General features: G+C 46.5%; 1 protein-coding gene across 6 annotated transcripts in view; it reads right to left on the reverse strand.

The window, feature by feature from the left end:
• FAM193A (family with sequence similarity 193, member A) overlaps positions 1 to 22,327 on the reverse strand; it is a 281,515-nt gene that overhangs the window by 82,203 nt on the left and 176,985 nt on the right. For 4 of the 6 annotated variants that reach the window (XM_011970848.1, XM_011970849.1, XM_011970850.1 and 1 more), the window contains 5 exons: positions 21,542 to 21,666; positions 14,799 to 14,946; positions 3,739 to 3,816; positions 1,957 to 2,069; positions 1,573 to 1,815 (listed from right to left, as the gene is read on the reverse strand). In XM_011970848.1, coding sequence (XP_011826238.1) covers positions 1,573 to 1,815; positions 1,957 to 2,069; positions 3,739 to 3,816; positions 14,799 to 14,946; positions 21,542 to 21,666 — 707 coding nt within the window. Of the gene's footprint in view, positions 1 to 1,572; positions 1,816 to 1,956; positions 2,070 to 3,738; positions 3,817 to 6,506; positions 6,579 to 14,798; positions 14,947 to 21,541; positions 21,667 to 22,327 lie in introns of all 6 variants that reach the window. The other 2 variants (XM_011970845.1, XM_011970847.1) reach the window with 1 other exon arrangement.

Here is a 22,327-nt window from a genome sequence, read left to right on the forward strand (position 1 = left end):
GCTAGAGTCTGGAGCTCACCAGAGGGAAGTACAAACAGCACCCACAAGGTGCAGAGTCCTAGGGCTTCCTGCAGGCCCACTGCACCTGGGACACTGCCTGGGCCAATGCTCACACACACTCCTGAGGATGACCACCAGCACCATTTACAGATGAGAAAACTGAGGTTCAAGTGAAGTGACTCAGCCATCTGCTCCATGTGACGGCAGGAGGCTTCACCAGCCCTAGTTCCATAAAGATCCAACCCATAAGGTCCAAGAAGTACTGTGGTACAGTGACTACAATCACATTGTTCTTTTTAACCAACTTAGAAAAGGCACCAAAAAAGAGACAATATAAACCAAAAGATAACAATGGAGATTTTCAAATCATAGTTTACGTCTGGAAGACACTGATCACAAGCTGCTGAAGGCCCAGATGCCCTGAGAACCTAGCCTCCTGGTAACTGGTGATGGGCAGTTCCGGCCCAAGGAGAAAGGCTCCCACAGCCAATTTCTTCCACTACCACGTGTGGCACAAGAGACCATAACTGACATCAGCAGCTGTGACAAATGAACAGGGACGAAATTTTCCATCTTAAATTTTCATTAGGCTATATATGTTTAATTTTTATGTTTCAGTAAGAAGTTGGATAACAGCCAGCTGCAAAAATGTCAACACTCTTGTGCCCTGGAGAGAACACAGTGTCTCTAAGGCAATAAACAGCAGCTGCAATCTTCGTATGAAGAGAGTCAGTCAGTTTAAACCAGTCCTTTAAGAATTATTTTGTCTGAGAACAAGCCCAAATTGAAAATGGAAAGACTGAAGGAAAACGCCAGTCACCATGAGAAATCGAGACGGAGGGAATGAACACAAGTCAGCTGGTCAGAGAAATCCCAGAAACGCTACACGGCCAAGGTCAGGAACAACAATCTGTCCCACTGCACACCGCCACAGGGAACATGATGCCTGTGTGCTCTACGACACATGTAAAGTAAACCCAAGCTGACTTTAGCAACTACATACATTCATGCACAACCCTTTTGGAAATCAGCACGTGAAGCCTCCCCAAATGAAAGGGTCACAACTCTGAAGAAATCTGGGACCGGCCAACTACAATGTGAATTGGTGACAGCTGCACAGTCACCTTGCTAATACAAAATGCACTTCTCATCATGCGGGAACATGAGAAACAGAAACCTTTAACTGCTTTTGCTAAAGCGATCACCTGAGGCTTAGCAAGACGTGAAATAAGCATGAGTGCTGGGCTGACAGTGAGACAGGACGGATGGCAGACTGGTCACCCTTCAGAATGAGGAGATGTGAAGCCAGAATTAGAGACACTTCTTCTCTGCATACTAACATGTTTTTTCTTTACTGGCCTTTGTTAATTTACCATTTTTATTTTCAGATAAACAGTGTTAAAAGTTTGGGTTTACTGATTTCATGTTTTAAAAGTTGCTTTAAAAACCTCAGGGTCCCTTGTCACGAAAAGCACAATAATGATGTCCATACTTCCGTGGACATTATTGTATGTGTTTCTGATTACTGAACAACTTAAATTTCTGAAACTTTATTACAAAGCCACAACTTACAAAGTTGGTGCTGAGCCACTGTCTGTGAGAATGAGCCTGGGATGCTGCTGAATTGTGATGGGAGAGCTGGAGCCCGACCCCGAGCTTGCAGACGACACGCTGGGTGGGCTCCTCTCAGCAAGATAGTCGGGAGCAGGATCCACCTGAAGTGGGAGCTGGTGAATGTGGATGTCGTCAGTGACGGGGGGGTCCATGATACCACATGTGAGGATGTGTGAAAGGCTGCAGTCATCGCAAGCACATCTGATCAGGAATTAAGGACAGTTACCAAGCCAGCCAATGCAGAAGACTAGACCACGCTCTCTAAGGGTCGGTTCTGGGCCTCCGCTCAGCCCAGTGAAGGTCTCACAGGCCCGCCGCGCCAGCACCACAATCCAGGCTTACCTTCTCCTGTAGTTGCAGTTGGGGCAGTCGGGCATGCTCAGCCGGGACGACAACATGTGCCTCATGGTGTCCGTGAAGTTGTTCTCGCCAGTAACTGCTTTCTTATTGGTTAACTAGAGGAAATTTTAAAATGCTTTAATCTTGCAAGACCCTTCCCCAAGACATGGCTCATTATTTTTCAGTAATTCTGCTAACATGTATCATGTTCACAGACACTGCTTCCTCAGCGGGACAGGACCAGGAACAGAGGGGCAGCAGACCTGGAGGTGGTAGCAAGCAGGGGGCTGAGCCACAAAGGGCTCAGGTACCAGGAAACCCTAATCGCTTTTGTCTTCAGCAAACATGCTGCAGTGCGCCCTCAGACCAGACACCTGCTGCAGACACCCGGTCTTTACCCTGTCTGCCATGTGCTTGGTACTTGCAAGGTACTGAGAACAGAGCTGTAGGAATGAAAACTGGTACGTGGAGGGCAAGGGGTAGGCCTGGGAGCTATTGACGAAATGGCGTCTCAACTTCCAATAGACAAGGTGAGCATCTGCATTTCAAAGAAGAACTCTGGACCCACTCTGGCAATGGGACAGGTGGCAGCTGGAAGGGCCACTCAAAAGGACAGGATGACCAGGCAAGGTGGCTCACGCCTGTAATCCCAGCACTTTGGGAGGCAGAGGCAGGCGGATGACCTGAGGTCAGGAGTTTGAGACCAGTCTGGCCAACATAGTGAAATCCCATCTCTACTAAAAATACAAAAATTAGCCAGGCGTGGTGGTTGGCACCTGTAATCCTAGCTACTTGGGAGGCTGAGGCACAAGAATCGTTTGAACCTGGGAGGCAGAGGTTGCAGTGAGCCAAGTTCACGCCACTGCACTTCAGCCTGGGTGACAGAGTGAGACTTTGTCTCAAAACAACAACAAAAGCACAGGACACAAGCAGAATGGGGAAAGGGAAGAGGTGAGCATGCCAAAACACTGGTGCCATCTGTATACCTGTGGTACCCAGAGGAGACCACAAGCATGTAAATGTGGAGACAGGCATGGGGTCAAGGCCAGGGAACCACCAATATTTGCAGAAAGGCCAATGAAGTTGGAGTTCGTAAAGGAGATGGAGACAAGTGGCAGAGAACAGGAAGAGAGTCGGTGTGACACGTGGATGGGAGATCAGAGGAAGCCAAGTTTCCAGATGAAGCCAAGGGCCCCAAGACCAGATACAGGATGTTGCTAGCAAGCTCTGCCAAACAGTATCAGCAAAGGTGGAGCACAAACCTGCCTGGAGGAGGCACTGCCAGGAAGCTGAGGAAGGGAGAGTCCAGATCTGCCAACTGCCATGTTGAAGGCACTGCGCCTGGCACTGTCTGGAGGTTTGAGCACTCTGTCTGGGGATGCTGGGCCCCCATCCCAGCTCTGGGACATCAAGCGACATCCTTAACCTCACCCTATCACCCTCCTTCGTATGTAAACTGCAGATGACACCACCTGCCTCATAAGGGACTGTGGGGACTCAGGTAATATCCTTTGCAAAATACCCAGGGCTGCTGTGGGATAGAGGGGCCGCTCAATACACATGGGTTTTTCTTGAGGCGTATGTGGAAAATAAGGAAATAGGTGAACAAAATTAGTTTATCTTGAGATTAAAAACACCATCTTCAACAGTTTTTAATGCTGGCAGCACATGCCAGTGTGGTCCTCCAATGCTGTTCTAACGGAGCACATCAACGTGTAGAGAAGTCATTTGCTGTCAGGACAGATTTCTACTTCCTTTAATTGCCTCTCTTATTGACAAGCTTACCTGTTCTTCAATGAATCTTCTTTGTTTAAAAAGCTCCCAGTCTTCTGTTAACATGCGCTGCTTGGTTTTCATTGTCATCTAGTAAGAGGATGTAAAAAAAAAAAAAAAAAGAAAGAAAAACCTTAATACCTGCGACAATTATACAAGACACTTTCACGAGGAGATTTTCTTAAAATGAAATATATATGAGAAACATCATCTGCAAACAATAAAGATACAATACTACAAATATGTTAACAGGTATTTCTTTGTTTTACTCAGTCATCACAAGTACTTTTCTCACATGAAAGAGATGAATAAACATAAAAAAAAGAAATTAAGATATTCTGACTAAATCTGACAATACAGTGGATGAACATTCACTATTTACTGAATGCCCATTATGTGCCCTGAATGTGTTAGAAATAAGCAAGATGATGGCAACTTGGTCCTGCCACACGAAGAGCTCAGACTACAGGAAAGGAAGAGCTATTAACAGGCATATGAGACTTAAGAAGCAAAGCAAAGCAAAACTAACGAAGTAGGAAGGAATTAAAGGCAAAAAGAGACATTACTGAGAACACAGAGAAGCAAATGTGATTAATAAAACCGAAAGTCAGTTCTGTAAACTTCTGCCAAGGCTGAAAAAGGGGGAAAAAGGTAACATAAAAAAAAAAAAAACAAAAAAAAAACCAGGATTGAGAAAGGATATGGGTACGTATGAAGACTGTTTTGTTTTGTTTTTTGAGACTGAGTCTCGCTTTATCACCCAAGCTGGAGTGCAGTGGTGCAATCTCGGCTCAATGCAACCTGTGCCTCCTGGGTTCAAGCGATTCTTGTGCTTTAGCCTCCTGAGTAGCTGGGATTACAGGCGACCACCACCACGCCCAGCTCGTTTTTCTATTTTTACTAGAGACGGTGTTTCACCATGTTGGCGAGCCTGGTCTTGAACTCCTGGCCTCAAGTGATCCACCTGCCTCGGCCTCCCAAAGTACTGGGATTACAAGCATGAGCCACTGCACTCCCTGGCCAGAAGGCTGTTTTTTAAACTATGAGACAAAGTATCTTTTTAAGTTGATACTTTGCAGTATCTAAAGAAGAGTTGCAAACAAGGGGCTCACAGGCTGTTTTGTCCGACTTGCACAATGCCTTTTTTAAAAAATTTTCAAGATTTCACCTAATAATCCAGATTTCTGGCTTCTCTTGACAACTCGGCGGCTCTGGTGGCCCTGTGAAGACTGCTGGACCCAAGTGGGGCCTGCCCCTAACAGAGAACAGGAGAACACATGCACGCACACCCAGGTGTGGCCTTCACTACCCATGCCCCACGCTCCACCAGGGCCTATCCCAACTGAGGGCACTTTCTAAGGTGAGGGTGGTGATGGCCATGAGCACCACAGGAACTCTGGGGCTGCTCTACCCCATATCATCCATTTCTGTGACTTTCCCCAGCCCTGCAGGTGTGAGCTTACAACCCTTTACTAAATGATGTGGATAACTTCTTGAGCCAAATTCCATTTGTAAAACTGACTCGACATAGAAGGAAACTTGAGATAGACTAATAAATGTCATATACATGAAAAAGGCAGACAAGATCTATAGTTCTTGTTATTCTTCCCTGTAAAAATGAATTAGGCCCCAAAGTTTTACGGTAGGTTCTATCAAATCCTTTATGGGACAGAAAATTTAAACTATTCCCGAAAACTGCAAAAACACAGAGAGTTTCTCAATGCATTCTATGAAGCTAGCACAACCTTTATACAAAACAAGTAAGACCTCAAAGACCAAGACAACTCAATTATACCTCAGAATACAGACATAAAAGTCCTAGCTGGATGCAGTGGCTCACACCTGTAATCCCAGCGCTTTGGTAGGCCAAGGTGGGAGGATCACTTGAGGCCAGGAATTTGAGAACAGTCTAGATAATAAGGTAAGACCCCCACCACTACAAAAAATTTCATTTGTTTGTAAATAAAATTATCTTTGAGACAAAGTCTCTCACTCTGTCACTTAGGCTGGACTACAGTGGTGTGATCACAACTTACTGTAGCCTCAACCTCATGGGCCTGTGATCCTCCCACCTCAGCCTCCCAAGTAGCTAGGACCACAGGCACACACCACCACACCTGACTAATTTTTTTTTTTTCCTTGTAGAGATGGGGTTCTCCCTATGTTGCCCAGGTTGGTCTCAAACTCCTGGGCTCAAGTGATCCTTCTGCTTCGGCCTCCCAAAGTGCTGGAATTACAGGTGCCAGCCACTGCACCAAGCCAAAATTTAGCTGGCACACTGGCACGTGCCTATGGTCCCAGCTACTCAGGAGGCTGAAGTGGGAGGATAGCTTGAGCCCAGGGGTTCGAGGCTGCAGAGAACTAATATCTTGTCATTGCACTCCAGCCTGGCCAGCAGTGTGAAACCCTGTCTCTAAAAATAATTTTATATAGCTGTCCAAATACACATACACACACACATACACAGGCGCACACGCGCACACACGTCCTAAATCAAATATCAGCTAACAAATTTAATAATGGAATAAAGAATGACATATCATGATCTACTAGCATTTCATCCCAGGAATGCAAGAATGTGTCAAAATTAGGTAACCTAAACTCTTAATTCATATAGAAATTGATATAAGAAAAATCATACCACCAATTTTGACATCTTCCTGTTTTATTTTTTAAATGATAGCCTAAATAAACTAGAAATAAAAGTAAACTTCTTTAATTTGCTAGAAAGTATCAAAAGTCTGTATGGCAAGCATCAAACTTCATGGTGAAACACTCACAGCAGCCCCTCGAAGCCAGGACTGGACAAGGGTGCCAGTATCAATGCTCTTATTCACACTGGTCTGAAGGTCCTAGTGGAAGCCAAAAAAAGGGGACAAATGCTGGAAAAGATGAGATAAACCTATCATTATTTGTAGAAGATACTGTGATTTCCTAGACTCCCAGATTCAAGACTCAACTCAAAAACTACAGGAGTTAATGCCGGCATCTGGCGAGACAACTGGTCACAGGGCATCTCCATTTTCCCAGTTTCCAGCATGAACGCTTTAAACACACATTCCCCGCTCAAGATGCCGGTCATAGTAGCCCCTCAAACTACAGACTATGGAGGCAGAAAATGGGTCAAGATTTACAAACTATAAAACCATAATACAAGATATTTTTTAAAACCTTAAAAAAGAGTGACATACCATATTCTTGGATGGGAAAATTCAATATGGGTGCCAATTCTCCCTTTTCACTGTATATGTCTGCAGTTATTGTAAAATCTTAGCGTAGAGCTTAAGAGTTGTTTGATAAATAACATCAATTAAAACCTCTACCTTGACTCCTTACAGCTTCTGGGAAAATTTTTTTTTTTTTTTGGGGAACAAATTTGGGTACTTGGCAGGCTTATGTATGTGTCAAACAACAAAGAATGAATTTTAGAAAGCAAACATAAAAATAATTGATTTCAAACTTCCAGCCTGGGCAACATGGTGAAACCCCATCTCTACCAAAAATACAAACAAAAAAATTAGCCAGGCATGGTGGTGTGTGCTGTGATCCCAGCTACTCTGGAGGCTGAGGTGGGAGGGCTGCTTGAGACCAGTTGGTGGAGGTTGCAGTGAGCCCAGATGACACCACCGCCTAGGTGAGAGTAAGACTCCATCTCAAACAAACAAAAACCTACCACTCTCTTGCCACATACATACATATTTGTGAACAGAGACTCAATTATTTTACATGTATTCAACATTTTAAAACCTTTGAATCAGTATAAAATTTCTAAAATGTTATTAGAAGCAACCAATGTTCATTCAAAGGTTTTAAATTAAATGGCGCATTACAATGGCTCCAGTGGAGAGTGGAGTGGCCACAAACCAAGAACTCCAGGGGTCACTGCAGCCGCCCCCAAAGCTTTCAGGGGAACACAGCCCTGCTAACATACTGATTCTGAACTTTTGGCCTCAAGAACTGTGAGCATAAATTTCTGTTGTTTTCAGCTCCCTCCAACCTCCCACCCATGCATACGTGGTTCCAGAATGACTATTATTCTCTGGATGTTACTAAAGTGGCTCAATTTCCCTCAATTGTATTAGTGGCGGATTGTTTCTCATGGTTTCTTCAAAAGAGAGTGAAAATAAAAACGCATCTCCTGGCCAGGTGTGGTGGCTCGCGCCTGTAATTTCAGCACTTTGGGAGGCTGAGGTGGGTGGATCATGAGGTCAAGAAATCTAGACCATCCTGGTCAACAGGGTGAAACCTTGTCGCTACTACAAATACAAAAATTAGCCAGGCGTGGTGGCGCATGCCTGTAGTCCCAGCTACTCGGGAGACTGAGGCAGGAGAATCACTTGAACCAGGGAGGCAGAGGTTGCAGTAAGCCAAGATCACGCCACTGCACTCCAGCCTGGCGACAGAAAGAGACTCCGTCTCAAAAAAAAAAAAAAATCATCTTCTGGTTCTTTTAGTGAAGAGACTGATTTTCTCTTTGTAAAAACGATGTAACATGCAATTTTAAAGAAATACACTTTACTTTTTAAGTGACACTGTATTTTTTCCCTAGAGAGAATATGTATATGTTATTTTTACATATATACGATCTTTCCTGGAACAACAGCAATATATAATACCATATATAATAGTTCAAAATAAATGTTTAACTTCAAGAAACAGATACATCAAGAAATTACTATTCCCAAAGGATTTTTCAGTCTTAGTAAAGGAATTTCCTTAAAGGCATTTTTGCGTTTTGTTACAGTTCAATTGGAGAAATGAATCTCTGAAACTAGAACTTTATCTGCCATTTCCATCACATGTGGAACTAAGGACAGCACCCCAGGCTCCTAGGGGCAGGATGTTATGCTACTTAGGCCACCGCTGACCTAAACCCCAATAGGCCTGCCTGAGGCCCTCTGGAGCCTCCTCCCACCTGCAGATGTGGTAACACCAGGAAGCAGTAGTGAGGCTCTAGCCACACTGGGTTTGGCCCAGCACTCAGTAAGGGTTCATCTTCCTTCTCTTCCATCTCTTTCCCTAAGTTATCACTAACTATACTATTTTTCTGAAGTCACCTGAAGGTTACAAGTTATTCACAATCTCAGAAACTTATATTGACACATGATGGGAAAGCCAGGTGATATGGCTTAGATCTCATGTCAAACTGTATTCCCCAATGTTGGAGGTGGGGCCTGGTGGGAGGTGATTGGATCATGGGGTCAGATTTCCCCAAAGGTGCTATTCTAGGGATAGTGAGTTCCCAGGAGATCTGGTTGTTGTTTAAAAGTGTGTAGCACCTCCCCACCCCGCTTCCTCCTACTCTGGCCATGTAAGATGTGCTGGTTTCCCCTTCCCCTTCCACCATGATTGTAAGTTGCCCGAGGCCTCCCAGCCATGCTTCCTATACAGCCACAGAACCGTGAGCCAATTAAACTGCTTTTCTTTATAAATTATCCAGTCTCAGGTATTTCTTTATAGTAGTGCAAGAATGGACTAATCTACCAGGGATGAATCAAGTGAACAGCGTCAATTCTACAGAAGAAAAACACCAAATGCAGGAGAAAGGGAGGTGGGAGTTCCACGCAGAAAAGCTTCCAGACCCAAAGCTTCTCCACAACAGGCCAGCATCTCCTGTTCAACACCAGGACAGGAACCACTGACACACGCAAATCACCGTTGTTGACAGGCAAAGCTGATGTGCACTTAGGCTTGCAGACAGGTGCCTCCCCTGAAGGGTACTCTGCAAATCCCCAGGAAACAATGAGTACCAGGCACAGAGGCCACGAGCCCCAGTCAGGGACAGATGTGTCCCTGAAATGAAATCTGAGATGAGACCTCATGGTCACCTAGTCCAAACACCTCTCCAACTATTCTCCACATTCCCTATCATGGGGAACTCATCTCCACACTACAGCCCACTCTGCCTTCGAACGACCCTTGCAAGGGACTCTTTCTGATCACACACATCTACATGGGGTCTAGACTCTGCTCCCGGGGGCTGTCTGGGACGAACTCAATGTTTGCTTCACACTGGTCATTTCTTGACCGCTCAGGCCAGCAACCTCAAGTCCCTTATGCTTCCCTGCCAGGGGTGTCCAGCCTGGTCAGAGGTGTCCTGAGGACATGCAGCGAGGCTGCCACCACCCTGATTACAGACCTTCCACGTCTGCCCTGTGACATCACATCAACCTGTTACATTGATATGGTTCACCTTTGTCCCCACCCAAATCTCATGTCAAATTGTAATTCCCACATGTTAGGGGAGGAACCTGGTGGGAGGTGATGGGATGATGGGGGCGGATTTCCCCCATGCTGTTCTCATGATAGTGAGTTCTCACAAGATATGATAGCTTAAAAGTGTGGCATTTCCCCTCTTCCTCTCTCTCTCCTGCCACCACGTAAGACGTGCATTGCCTCTTCTTCTCCTTCTGCCATGATTATAAGTTTCCTAAGGCCTCCCCAGCCATGAGGAACTGTGAATCAATTAAACCTCTGTTCTTTATAAATTACCCAGAATCACGTAGGTTGTTTTTTTCCTTCTTCTTTGAGACAGAGTCTCGCTCTCGTTGCCCAGGCTGGAGTGCAATGGCATGATCTCAGCTCACCCCAACCTCTGCCTCCCGGGTTCAAGCGACTCTCCTGCCTCAGCCTCCTGAGTAGGTGGGATGACAGGCACGCACCACCACACCTAGCTAATTTTGTATTTTTAGTAGAGATGGCGGTTCGCCATGTTGGTCAGGCTGGTCTTGAACTCCCGACCTCAGGTGATCCGCCCACCTTGGCCTCCCTAAGTGCTGGGATTACAGGTGTGAGCATCGCACCTGGCCTCAGGTAGTTCTTTATAGCAGTGTGAAAACAGACTGATATGCCCACCCTTCTGGGTCTGATGACACTCTCCAGTGGATTCATCAACACTCAGCTTCTCCATCTGCACATCTGTTATTGCTACAAACACTAACAAGACTGTGGAGGAGGGCCCTGACACAGTGTTCTCTAGGCCAAAGGCAAATACCACCATTGCTGCCATTATAGTGTACTGTGGGCAGCTATCCATGCCTACTCAGAAGGTGCTTGGGGCACCTCTTTTTTTAAGAGGTCCTTGGTAAAGGCAGGCAGGATCCTATGCACTTGGGAGGTTTCAATGACCTAATGCAATACAACTTGACTGCAACTCATGCTGGCAAGACAGAGACTCAGCAGGTGACACTATGTCATCAACGGAGACACTCTTGGATTAAGGACCCTTTCACGTGCTTCCCACAAGCAGCCTCTCTGGGAGTCCTGAAACCCTGCCCTGCACAGTGGCCCTTCCCTGGGCTTCAGAGACCTGAGCTCCTATCTCTGCTCCCAGCCAGGGTGGTTGTGGCTTCTCACACCTCGCTCCTCTGTGAGGCCAGAGCAGATCAGCTTCACTCCCTCGAGCCCCAGTGACAAAATGAGCCAGGAAGAAAAATCGGCCTCTCGCCTTTTGTTTTTCCTTCTCGAGGTCTTTCCTTCACAGTGTCTGCTGATGACCTGAGATCTCACTGCTCCTCCCCTCCTCTGTACTCTCAATAAACCACCCTGCTTAGGTGCTATGGGATGTGCTCCAGAGCAGTGGTCCCCAATCTTTTTGGCACTAGGGATCGATTTCATGGAAGACAACTTTTCCACAGACCAGGTGAGGCAAGTGGATGGTTTCGGGATGATTCAAGTTCATAACGTTTACTGTACACTTTATTTCTATTATTACTACACTGTAATACAGGATGAAATAATCATACAACTCACCCCAATGCACAATCAGTGGAAGCCCTGAGCTTGTTTTCCTTCAACTAGATGGTCCCATCTGGAGGCGATGGGAGACAGTGACGGATCAGCAGGCATTAGACTCTCATGAGAAGTGTACAACCCAGATCCCTCGCACGCGCAGCTCACAATAGGGTTTGTGCTTCTATGAGGATCTAATGTCTCTGCTGATCTGACAGGAGCTGGAGTTCAGGCAGTAATGCAAGGTATGGGGAGTGGCTATAAATCCTGACAAAACTTCCCTTGCTCACCGGCCACTCACCTCCTGCTGTGCAGCCTGGTTCCTAACAAGTCATGGACTAGTACTGGTCTGTGACCCAAAAGTCGGGGATCCCTGCCCTATAGGGTACCCAGTAACCAGCGGCCCACAGTACAATACCAACACAGGGACTATTTACTGTCCCTATGCCTATACATTTTTTTCATTTTTTGAGATACGGTCTCACTCTGTTGCCCAGGATGGAGTGAGGTGGCATGATCATAGCTCACCACAGCCTTGACCTCCTAGGCTCAAGCGATCCTCCCATCTCAGCCTCCCAAGTAGCTGAAACCACAAGTGCACGCTACCATGGCCGGCTAATTTTTGTATTTTTGTAGAGACAAGGTCTATCTATGTTGCCCAGGCTGGTCTCAAACTTCCGGGCTTAAGTAATCCACCTGCCTCAGCCTCCCAAAGTGCTGGGAATACAGGTGTGAGTCACTGAGCCTGGCCGTTTTTTGTTTTTTTTTTGAGACAGGGTCTCACTCTGTCACCCAGGCTACAGTGCAGTGGCACCATCATAGCTCACTGCAGCCTCGAACTCTTGGTCTTAAGTGATCCTCCCCTGGTCAGTCTCTGGAGTGGCTGGAACCACAAGCACATGGCACTAAGCCTAATTTTTTGTAGAGACAAAGTCTCACTATGTTGCCCAGGCTGGTCTCAAACTCCTGGGCTCAAGTGATCCTCCCACCTTAGCCTCCTAAAGTGCTGAAATTACAAGTGTGAGCCACTGCACCTGGCCAGTTTTGCTTTTTAAAAATAACACACAAAAAACTTATTTGGAATCAAAAGCTCGTGTAAAACTAAAACATCACCTAATGTCATTATCTCATTTTGCAGGTGGGAAACTAAGACTAGGGAGGGAAAACACTCAGAGGGCAGATCCAGGACTGCATTCCGGTGTTGATTGCCATGCAGGGTTCTCCCAGGGACCCAAGTCAAGAACATCCCAGGGAGTGGTGACCTGGACACACTACTGGCCCTCCTGCACGGCCACAGCCCCGAAGAGCCTGTGCTCAAGATGCCCACTTCCTGGAGCAGGTTAATGCCCACTATCCTAGCTTCCCCCAACTCCTGCTCCCTCTACCAGAACAGCAAACTTGTGAAAATCGGCTGGTACACCCACAGATGGCAGAGGGGAATGCAGCTTTCAGCACCTTCTCTGCTGTGCTGTCCCCACATGGCACAGCTGCAGCCCCTGGGATGCTCCAGGCCTCACGAGATGAAGGCTGCTGAGGTGCTGCTGCAGTGGGAGACTCTGCCCTCCCCACCTGGCATCCAGACCCTGCTCTCACAGTAGTCAGGCTAAGAAGTCGCTGGTCAGTGACAAGCCACAGCTGGAAAGTCTCTGGTTGCAAAAACAGACAAAAACATGAATTAGGAATACACCCACTTTGAAGAAAACACAAAACAGCAACTGCTCTCTCAGGCCTCACCATGAGGCTCAGGACACAGAGGGAGTCTCCCAGGACCAAACTGACCTCGAAGGCCCCTTCTCACCCTGATGTGCTGTGCGTACAGCGGCCGAGGAAGAAGCGCAGAGTCATGGGAGAATCTCAGGGCCACCCGCCCTAAGACAAGCTCAACAGCACAGAATTCCGCATGTGACAAAGCTGGAACTTATTCCACTGAAGCTGATGAAGGTTCAAAAAAAGCCAGCAGGCCAGGCGCCGTGGCTCACAAATGTAATCCCAGTACTTTGGGAGGCTGAGAACGCAGAAGAATGGAGTAGGAGAAAACCCGCGAAAATCCAAACAACAGACCATTTGTAGCTCTAGTCCCTGTGGCTGCAGTAGAGAACAGCAACAGAAAACACGGCCTGTAACTGTGAAATCAGTGACACGCTTCTCGGAAGCAGTGAGCACATGCTAGTCCCTTCCTTCTTCCCAGTCCCTCACAGCACTGACAAGGAACACTGACAAGGAGCCACGGCTGGCATCCACGTGGCACTCACCATGCCAGGGCAGACATGGAAACAGCGCATGTCTTAGGCTAGAGCCCAGGTTCCATTTTCCTACAGAGAGTCTCCAAAGTGCAACAGATAAATAACTCAGTCACTCCTCCTTTACCGCTGCTCACACTCACACTACTGTCATCTTTAAACCAGGGCTGCTCTCAATTCCTTCCTGGCCCAACCCCACTTTAGGAGAGCAGGCAGGCCAGGGGTGAGAAAGAGGGGGCGCCATCTCAAAGCCCTGCTCTGTCTGAGAGGCTTGGGCTACCTGAGCACCTTCCCTTCAGATCCACCTCCAGCAGATGCCCTCCCTCTTCTGTCTTCCACCTCATCAGCCACCTGCCACCTGTGCATGTGTCTGCACTCCTTTCTAGACTAGGACAGATGGACAATGAGCTCTCAACAGCAGAGTGCTCAGTAAATGGCTCCTGGACTTAAAAAATCTCCTACCTGGACCGGGCCTGGTGGCTCACACCTGTAATCCCAACACTTTGGGAGGCTGAGGCAGGCAGACCACCTGAGGTCGGGAGTTCGAGACCAGCCTGATCAACATGGAGACACCCTGTCTCTACTAAAAACACAAAATTAGCTGGGCGTGGTGGCACATGTAATCCCAGCTACTCGGGAGACTGAGGCAGGAGAATCACTTGAACCCGGGAGGCAGAGGTTGGGGTGAGCCCAGATCTCACCATTGCACTCTAGCCTGGGCAACAAGAGCGAAACTCCATCTCAAAAAAAAAAAAAAACACACACACACACACAAAACAAAACCTTCTACCTGGGGTGCAGAGCCTGGGCGACAGCCTGTGTGAGTGATAGTGGGTATGCCCAGGCCAAGGCGAACCTGACCAACTGCTGCCACCATACCTCAAGCACAGGAGGCCCAAGCCATCTGTGATGCCAACAGGTTTCCCATCCCTTCTGAAAACCAGCAGCTGGCACGCACACAGGGGCTACCCACATGCGCCTCTGGGCCTCAGTCAGGAATTCCTGGCTTGCAGCTCAGGACAAAGCTAGTGTCTTGGTGCTGCCTTCAACGTGGCTGTGCGAGGGTGTGCGCGGGGTGTGGTGGTCCCGGGTGGCACTCACCTGCTCGTCAACATAGGCATCGATCCTCTTCTGGCACTCCAGCCACTCCTCAGCGACTCTGCGCAGCTCCTCCTCGGAGCGCTGGTACCTCTGCAGCAAGGTACTGTATGTGTCCTCACTGCAGGTGTCGTGTGTGGTGGTTCCTAGCCTAGGAGAGAGAAGGCCTTGTAACAAAGGAAAGAACTCAAAGGCTCTGAAGCAGAGATCAGAAATGCGCTTCCTGCTGCTACTATCCTATTTTGTCAACTCGCCTCCCAACATGGAAAACGGGGTGCCACTCTGCACCACAGCAGGGAGCTGTGAGGGATCAACAGATCCCCATGCAAGGCCACTGGGACAGACTTGTAAAAAGGAGACGCTCGGCTGGGCACGGTGGCTCACGTCTGTAATCCCAGTACTTTGGGAGGCTGAGGTGGGTGGATCACCTGAGGTCAGGAGTTCGAGACCAGCCTGCCCAATATGGCAAAACCCCATCTCTACTAAAAGTACAAAAAAAATTAGCTGGGTATGGTGGCAGGCACCCATAGTCCCAGCTACTTGGGAGGCTGAGACAGGAGAACTGCTTGAACCCAGGAGGTGGAGGTTGCAGTGAGCCGAAATCACGCCACTGCACTCCAGCCTGGGCGACAGAGCAAGACTCGTCTCAAAAAAAAAAAAAAAAAGAGAAGCTCAAAGAAACAACAGCTTCTGAGAAAACAAATGAGCACTGAACAACATGTCTCTAAAGACTATGGCTTAACAATTCAGTTTACCAAATATGGAATTGCAAAATAAAAAAATTAGATAAAAATAAAAATTAAAAATGATAAAAAAAAAATATGGGGATGCAAAGTTATTTTACTCTTGAAAATACAACTGGCTCAGAGAAAACAAAACATTTAATGAGACATAAAATTTAGATCTGGTTTTCAAATAAAGCAAAACAAAATTTGATTTACTTGAAGAAATACAGTTACAGTTTTCTGTCTACTATATTATATTGTATTAAGAAAGATGGCAGTCGGGCACAGTGGCTCGCGCCTGTAATCCCAGCACTTTGGGAGGCCAAGGGGAGCAGATCACCTGAGGTCGGGAGTTCAAGACCAGCCTGGCCAACATGGAGAAATCCCGTCTCTACTAAAAATACAACAATTAGCCAGGTGTGGTAGCGCATGCCTGTAATCCCAGCTACTCAGGAGGCTGGGACAGGAGAATCACTTGAACCTGGGAGGTGGAGGCTGTGGTGAACCGAGATTGCGCCACTGCACTCCAGCCTAGCAGACAGGGTGAGACTCTGCCTCAAAAAAAAAAAAAGACAAAAAAAAAAGATAGCAAGATGGAAAATGAGAAAATAAACAGGAAACAAAAACAAACATGCAGGTAGACAGTGAGAAAAAACACCTCGATTTCTGAAGAGACTGTGAGCAAGATGGCGCTTGGGAGACAGAAGGCTGGGGGCTGAGGTTAGGAGGAGGACACGGAGAGGTGTGGAGACACATGTAGATTATTACCAGAAAAATCTCATGTTCCTAATACCTAAATCTATCAGTGTGAGCCAAAATAAGTGAAATAAAGACATCTTGACAAGGACAGCTTACAATCAAATACAACGTTTACAATATATCAAGAGCTCAAAGACTGTGCAGGGTTAGGGATCAGCACTGTTTATATAAAATACTAGAAGCCACCAAATGAATCACGGCACATCTAGAAGAATCAGTACTTGATAACTAGATACTTATTACCAATTTTATAATTATGTCTACCCATTCACACACACATTCAGGTATATATACACATACATATTTTGAAATGGAAATATGCCCATGGTAACTAAAGATATGACTACAGCATGTTTAAAAATACGTGTAGTGGACATAGGGAAAAAATGTATAATACTTATTTATAAAACCTAACTTTATGATTTTCTATATTTTCAGAATTTTATTTGTAATGACAATCTAATGATTTTATAATAAACAATAAAGCAAGCTATGTGGAAATCTTTTCATGGGTGAAATGGGCAGGAATGACTCCCTCTTCTCCTCTGACCTATCTCCACCCTCAGGTGAATCGCACCTGGGAACCTCGCAGCTACTGAAGCCATCTGTGCGCTCACCTATTGCAGTCTCTCCAGGGGAGGCAGCAGAGGTTAGGTGTAACTGGACAGTCATTTAGGGAAGCACAAAGGAAAGAAACAACACTGATGCACATGGATTGAGGCTACTTCAAAACATCAAAGCTATTCTCCTAAGGCTGTTTCTGCCCCTCAGGAGACAAAACTCCTTAAGACATGGACTCCAGCGGCGCCGGGCTTCTGCCACACTGCAGCCCGTGAAGTAGTTTTTCTCCCACTTCTCCTCTGCCAGCCTTGCTCTTCTGTGACTGGTTTCCATTCTTCATACAGAACCTAGTTTCTACCCAATTCCATCCTGCCCCTACTTGCTCCACCTGGAATGCTGGGATGCGGCATTATACCCTGTCATGTGTTCCTTGTTCCGCTCCTCCTGGAAGTAAGAATTTACCTCTTCCAATTTATAGAATTCAGGTTATTTGGAGCCAAGGGAGAGCAAAGTGGGTGGGGGAGGCGGTTTGTGGATATCTTTGGTGGTATAATTGGAAAGCAATCTGCAGGCACAGGGCTTCACCACAAGCAAAGCTGTGCTAGGATCAAAAGAGTCACAGGGACTATCCACAGGGTTGAGTTAAATCAATGGCTCAGCAAACAGGTTTCTATCTAAATACTGAGCCTGCAAATACAAGACAGCAGCATGGAAACAGGCTTACTGTAACATTACCAATAATGTGTATGTGAAACGTTATTACTGATAAAGAGAATAAAATAACATTGGTTTGGGTAAATTTTATAAGCCTAATTTAATATATATTTAAAGTGAAGCCCACATTGGGCTACTGACACCCACAACAAAGAGAAGCAGGCCTGAGGGATGCACCCCCTGATAGAAACAACCCGCATCTGCGCCTCGGCCTGCCAGGGGATCTGAGCAGAGTCGTCCAGAGCCTTCAGATCCTACCAATTCTCAGGCAGGACAGAGGATGGAGGTGGCCAGACTGCTCTGTGAACACGCCCACGCAGGATCAGACCAAGGCACCCCCAGGACAGAGATGGCCCAGTTCTTTCATAGATACATTTTAAGACAAAAAGGAGTGGGGAGTCAGGGGAAGGAGCCTGCCAATTACAGACTTTCAAAGGCTATGGGGAAAAAAAGAAGGGGGCAATGCAGAGTTACTGTTTAATGGGTAGAGTTTCTGTTTTGGTTGAGGAAAAAATTTTAAAGTACATAGTGGTAATGGTTATAAACACTACGAATATAATTAATGTTAATGAAATATACACTTAAAATTGTTAAAATGGTAAGCTTTATGTTATATATACTTTACCATAATTTTTAAAAAATGTAATATATCAAAAGCCATTGAATTGTACATTTTAGGTGGATGAATTGTACAATATGTATTTCATGATACAGAAGCTTTGGGGGTGTTTGTATGTAATCAGTAGCAAAATTTTTATGAATTGTTAAATGTATATCTGTACACTAGCAATGCAAATCTGAATTATCTTGAATTAGTCTCAGGCTGACAAGGGAGTCAGGTGCAGAGCACAAAGGCATGGCGTGTCCTGGCGTCATCAGTGCTGCTCAGAGAACACGCTGGTTGGTCTCACTCTGTCCCTGTCTGTGTTTATCCTTCTCCCTCAACTGTCTCTGGGTCTCGAAAGTGAGAAGTGAGACTGCAGCTTGAGCCCCAGCATCCACACTGGAGACATGGCTCACGGTTGGAGTATGACCATTAATACCCAGTGACCAAACAGAAAATCCAGAACTAGGGCACAGAAAAAGATGGGAGTTTTATGATGCACTTCAGGTTTCAGTCACCCACCCACAGTCTGACAGGCTGACGAAACTCACTGGCTTACCACTAAAATTTTTTTTTTAAGGTAGATACCTGGAATCTTGTTTTTAGAGCCCCTCTCCCAAGATGCATGTCTTCTCATGAAAAGTGCTTTTGATAAATCTGAACGTCATAACCAGGAACAAAGTCTACTCCACATTCCAGATTCACCACTGTGAATCCTCTTCCGATACCTTTTATTCTGCAAGGGTCACATTAAGGACTTTCCAATCTTGATACACAGTGGCCACAGAAGGGAAGGAATGGCTAAGAAGCAGGTCGGGGCACAGGGAACACTGGAAGGGTCTGCGGCCCACCTGCCAGCTGGCCACACCCCCCATAACATCTTGTTCTGTTCTTGTTTTTTTTTTTTTTTTTTTTTCTGTTTTGTTGAGATGGAGTCTCGCTCTGTCTGTCCCCCATGCTGGATGGAGTGCAGTGGCATGATCTCGGCTCACTGCAACCTCCGCTCTCGGGTTCATGCCATTCTCCTGCCTCAGCCTCGCGAGTAGCTGGGACTACAGGTGGACGCCACCACGCCTGGCTAATTTTTGTATTTTTAGTAGAGACGGGGTTTCACCGTGTTAGCCAGGATGGTCCCAATCTCCTGACCTCGTGATCTGCCCCCGTCAGCCTCCCAAAGTGCTGGAATTACAGGCATGAGCCACTGCGCCTGGCCCTTTTTTTTCGCTTTTTAACAGATGGGGTCTTGCTGTTACCCAGTCTGGTCTCCAGCTCCTAGGCTTAAGCAATCCTCCTGCCTCAGCCTCCCAAGTAGCCGGGACTAGAAGCATGAGCCACCACGCGCAGCTTCTGATCTTTTTGTCCTCAATTCTCTTTTACTTAACTGCTTTCTCTAGAAGTAAGGTTATGAAGTGGAGATGGTCAGGACCCCTCGAAGCAAATTTGTGAATACAGGAAACGAAGACTGGGTCAATAATCGGATTTTGGTTTTGTTGTTGTTTTGTTTTGTTTTTTTGTTTTTGAGATGGAATCTCGCTCTGTGGCTCAGGCTAGAGTGCAGTGGCACAATCTCGGCTCACTGCAAGCTCCGCCTCCCGGGTTCACACCATTCTTCTGCCTCAGCCTCCCAAGTAGCTGGGACCACAGGCGCGTGCCACTATACCCGGCTAATTTTTTGTATTTTTAGTAGAGATGGGGTTTGACCATGTCAGCCAGGATGGTCTTGATCTCCTGACCTCGTGATCCGCTCGGCTCGGCCAGGATCACAGGGATTACAAAGTGCAGGGATTACAGGTGTGAAGCACTGTGCCCAGCCTAATACACGGATTTTAAGAGAAAAAAGGCAGATTGGGTGTAGTGGCTCATACCTGTAATCCTAGCACTTTGGGAGGCTGAGGCAGGTGGATCGCTTGAGGTCAGGAGTTCAAGACCAGCCTGGCCAACATTGTGAAACCCCGTCTCTATTAAAAATACAAAAATTAGCCAGGCGTGGTGGTGCAAGCTTGTAATCCCAATCCCGGCTACTTGGGAGGCTGAGGCAGGAGAATCGCTTGAACCTGGGAGGTGGAGGTTGCAGTGAGCTGAGATCGTGCCACTGCACTCCAGCCTTGGTGACACAGCAAGACACTGTCTCAAAAACAAAATAAATAAAATAAAATAGCAATAACTGGTGTAGTCAACAGAACAATTTATTCCCTTGCTTTGTGAAGCTAACAATTTTTTTTTCCCCGGAGACAGCATCTTACTCTGTCGCCCAGGCTAGAGTGCAGTGGTGCACGCTCGCCTCACTGCAACCTCTGCCTCTGGGGTTCAAGCAATTCTTCTGCCTCAGCCTTCTGCGCAGCCAAGATCACAGGTGTGTGCCACCACACCCGGCTAATTTTTATATTTTTAGTAGAAACGGGGTATTACCATGTTGGCCAGGCTGGTCTCAAACTCCTGACCTCAGGTGATCCACCCACGTAAGGCCTCCCAAAGTGTTGGAATTATAGGCATGAGCCACCACACTTGGCCCCTAAGTATGTATTAATGCGGTCAAATGTAGATGGCTGCTGTCACGATGGGTCTGTATTATGGGAATGTGCTCACGTGATAAATAGAACAAAACACCAAAGAACAAAATCACCAAACTGCAGACCTGTGGTAGCTCATGCATGACTCAGTGCAGGGAACAGGGTTCTGCTGTTCAATTTTTGTAATTTTTGCTGCTAATTTTTGTATTTTTAATAGAGACGGGGTTTCACCATGTTGGCCAGGCTGGTCTTGACCTCAGCGTTCTGCTGAGTGACATCACATCGGAGGAACACGTCTCCTAACTGAACATGGTACCACAGGGCAAACACATGACCCCGAGCAGATACGCCATGAGTGACTGCTGCACCTGCACCCCTTTCTCAGTGAAAGCACAGAACCCAGCCAGCCTCCCTAGCGTGAAGAAGCCATATGGAAGCGCTACACAAGGAGACAAAACCACAGAGCCCCGGGTAGCACGGGAATGTGTAGGAGACACCAAGCTGTATCCAGGGAGCCTCAGGCACCCTCAGACTTGGGCCTCTTCCCTCCTCCACTTCCCCTGCATGTCCAAGAGCCATAGCATGAACCACATCACAGGTGCCCGGCCAAGGATGGGTCTTGTCAAGGAAAAGTGCTATATTTACTGTAGCTTTTCTGTATGAGGAATTTATGGTGTTAAATCTTAGTAGCATTTAAAAGTTTAATTGTATTACTTCTCGGGTTTTGAGTTTTTGGCCCAAACTATCTTTTTCTCTAAGCCCTGTTATTTTTCCTGCAAGAACTTTCATACTTGGTGGTACTCAGGTACACCAGCCAGGAGAAAAGACTGTGCTGTCACACCACAAAGACGTATACGGGTTAAGGCCAAATACCTGATTTGTGACACCAGTGCGGGCAAGTTGCTCTGAAGAAGTGGCTCTGAAAAGACCAGATTTTCAAACAGGTGTTTATTATGCAGTTCCCACGTCACTTGGAACTTTTTCAAGTGTTCATTTTCCTAGTTTAGAAAAAGAAAAAGATAAACAGAGTATGTAGTGAATTGCTAAAGACTTGAAAATTCCCAAAGGGATTCCCTCCCCGCTCTCCCTCTCCCCACACCACACACACATCCCTCTTTACAGGCTCAGAGCGTTCAGCTTATGGTAAGTGCTGTTCCCTGTATGTCCCAAGGCACACAGTGGATCAGAACTCCGACTACAAGGACATGTAGTCAGTCTAGATGGCAAGTTTAGAAGGGCCGCAAAGACAGGGGTGACAGGTGTACACAGAGACAAAGCAGTAACCAAACGTTTGAGAGTCATTTCTCACAATTATACTTTTAAATTGTAATGATAGCCCTTACAGTTCAGACAGTTTAGATACATCAAGTCCCTCAATGCCAAAGGATAATAATTTTCTTACCTATTTGGAGAAACCTTCCATTCTAATTAATACACACAATTTCTCCACTTGCAAGACCCTATTAGAGGTAAAGTTTTTTTTGTCTTCCTAATAAACATAGGCAAACTCGTCAATTACTTTAGCCAATACCATGAAAACCTAGAAGTGTCCCAGTCATCATAGAGAGTCATGTCAACAAAAATGTACAGCAAGCCCCCAACACAAGACCACTGAGGTTGATGCCATTATTACCTTTCCTAAATGTAATGGTCACATTT

The sequence above is a fragment of the Mandrillus leucophaeus genome, unplaced genomic scaffold, assembly GCF_000951045.1.
Source record: "Mandrillus leucophaeus isolate KB7577 unplaced genomic scaffold, Mleu.le_1.0 Scaffold98, whole genome shotgun sequence".
In the NCBI taxonomy this organism is placed as follows: domain Eukaryota; kingdom Metazoa; phylum Chordata; class Mammalia; order Primates; family Cercopithecidae; genus Mandrillus; species Mandrillus leucophaeus.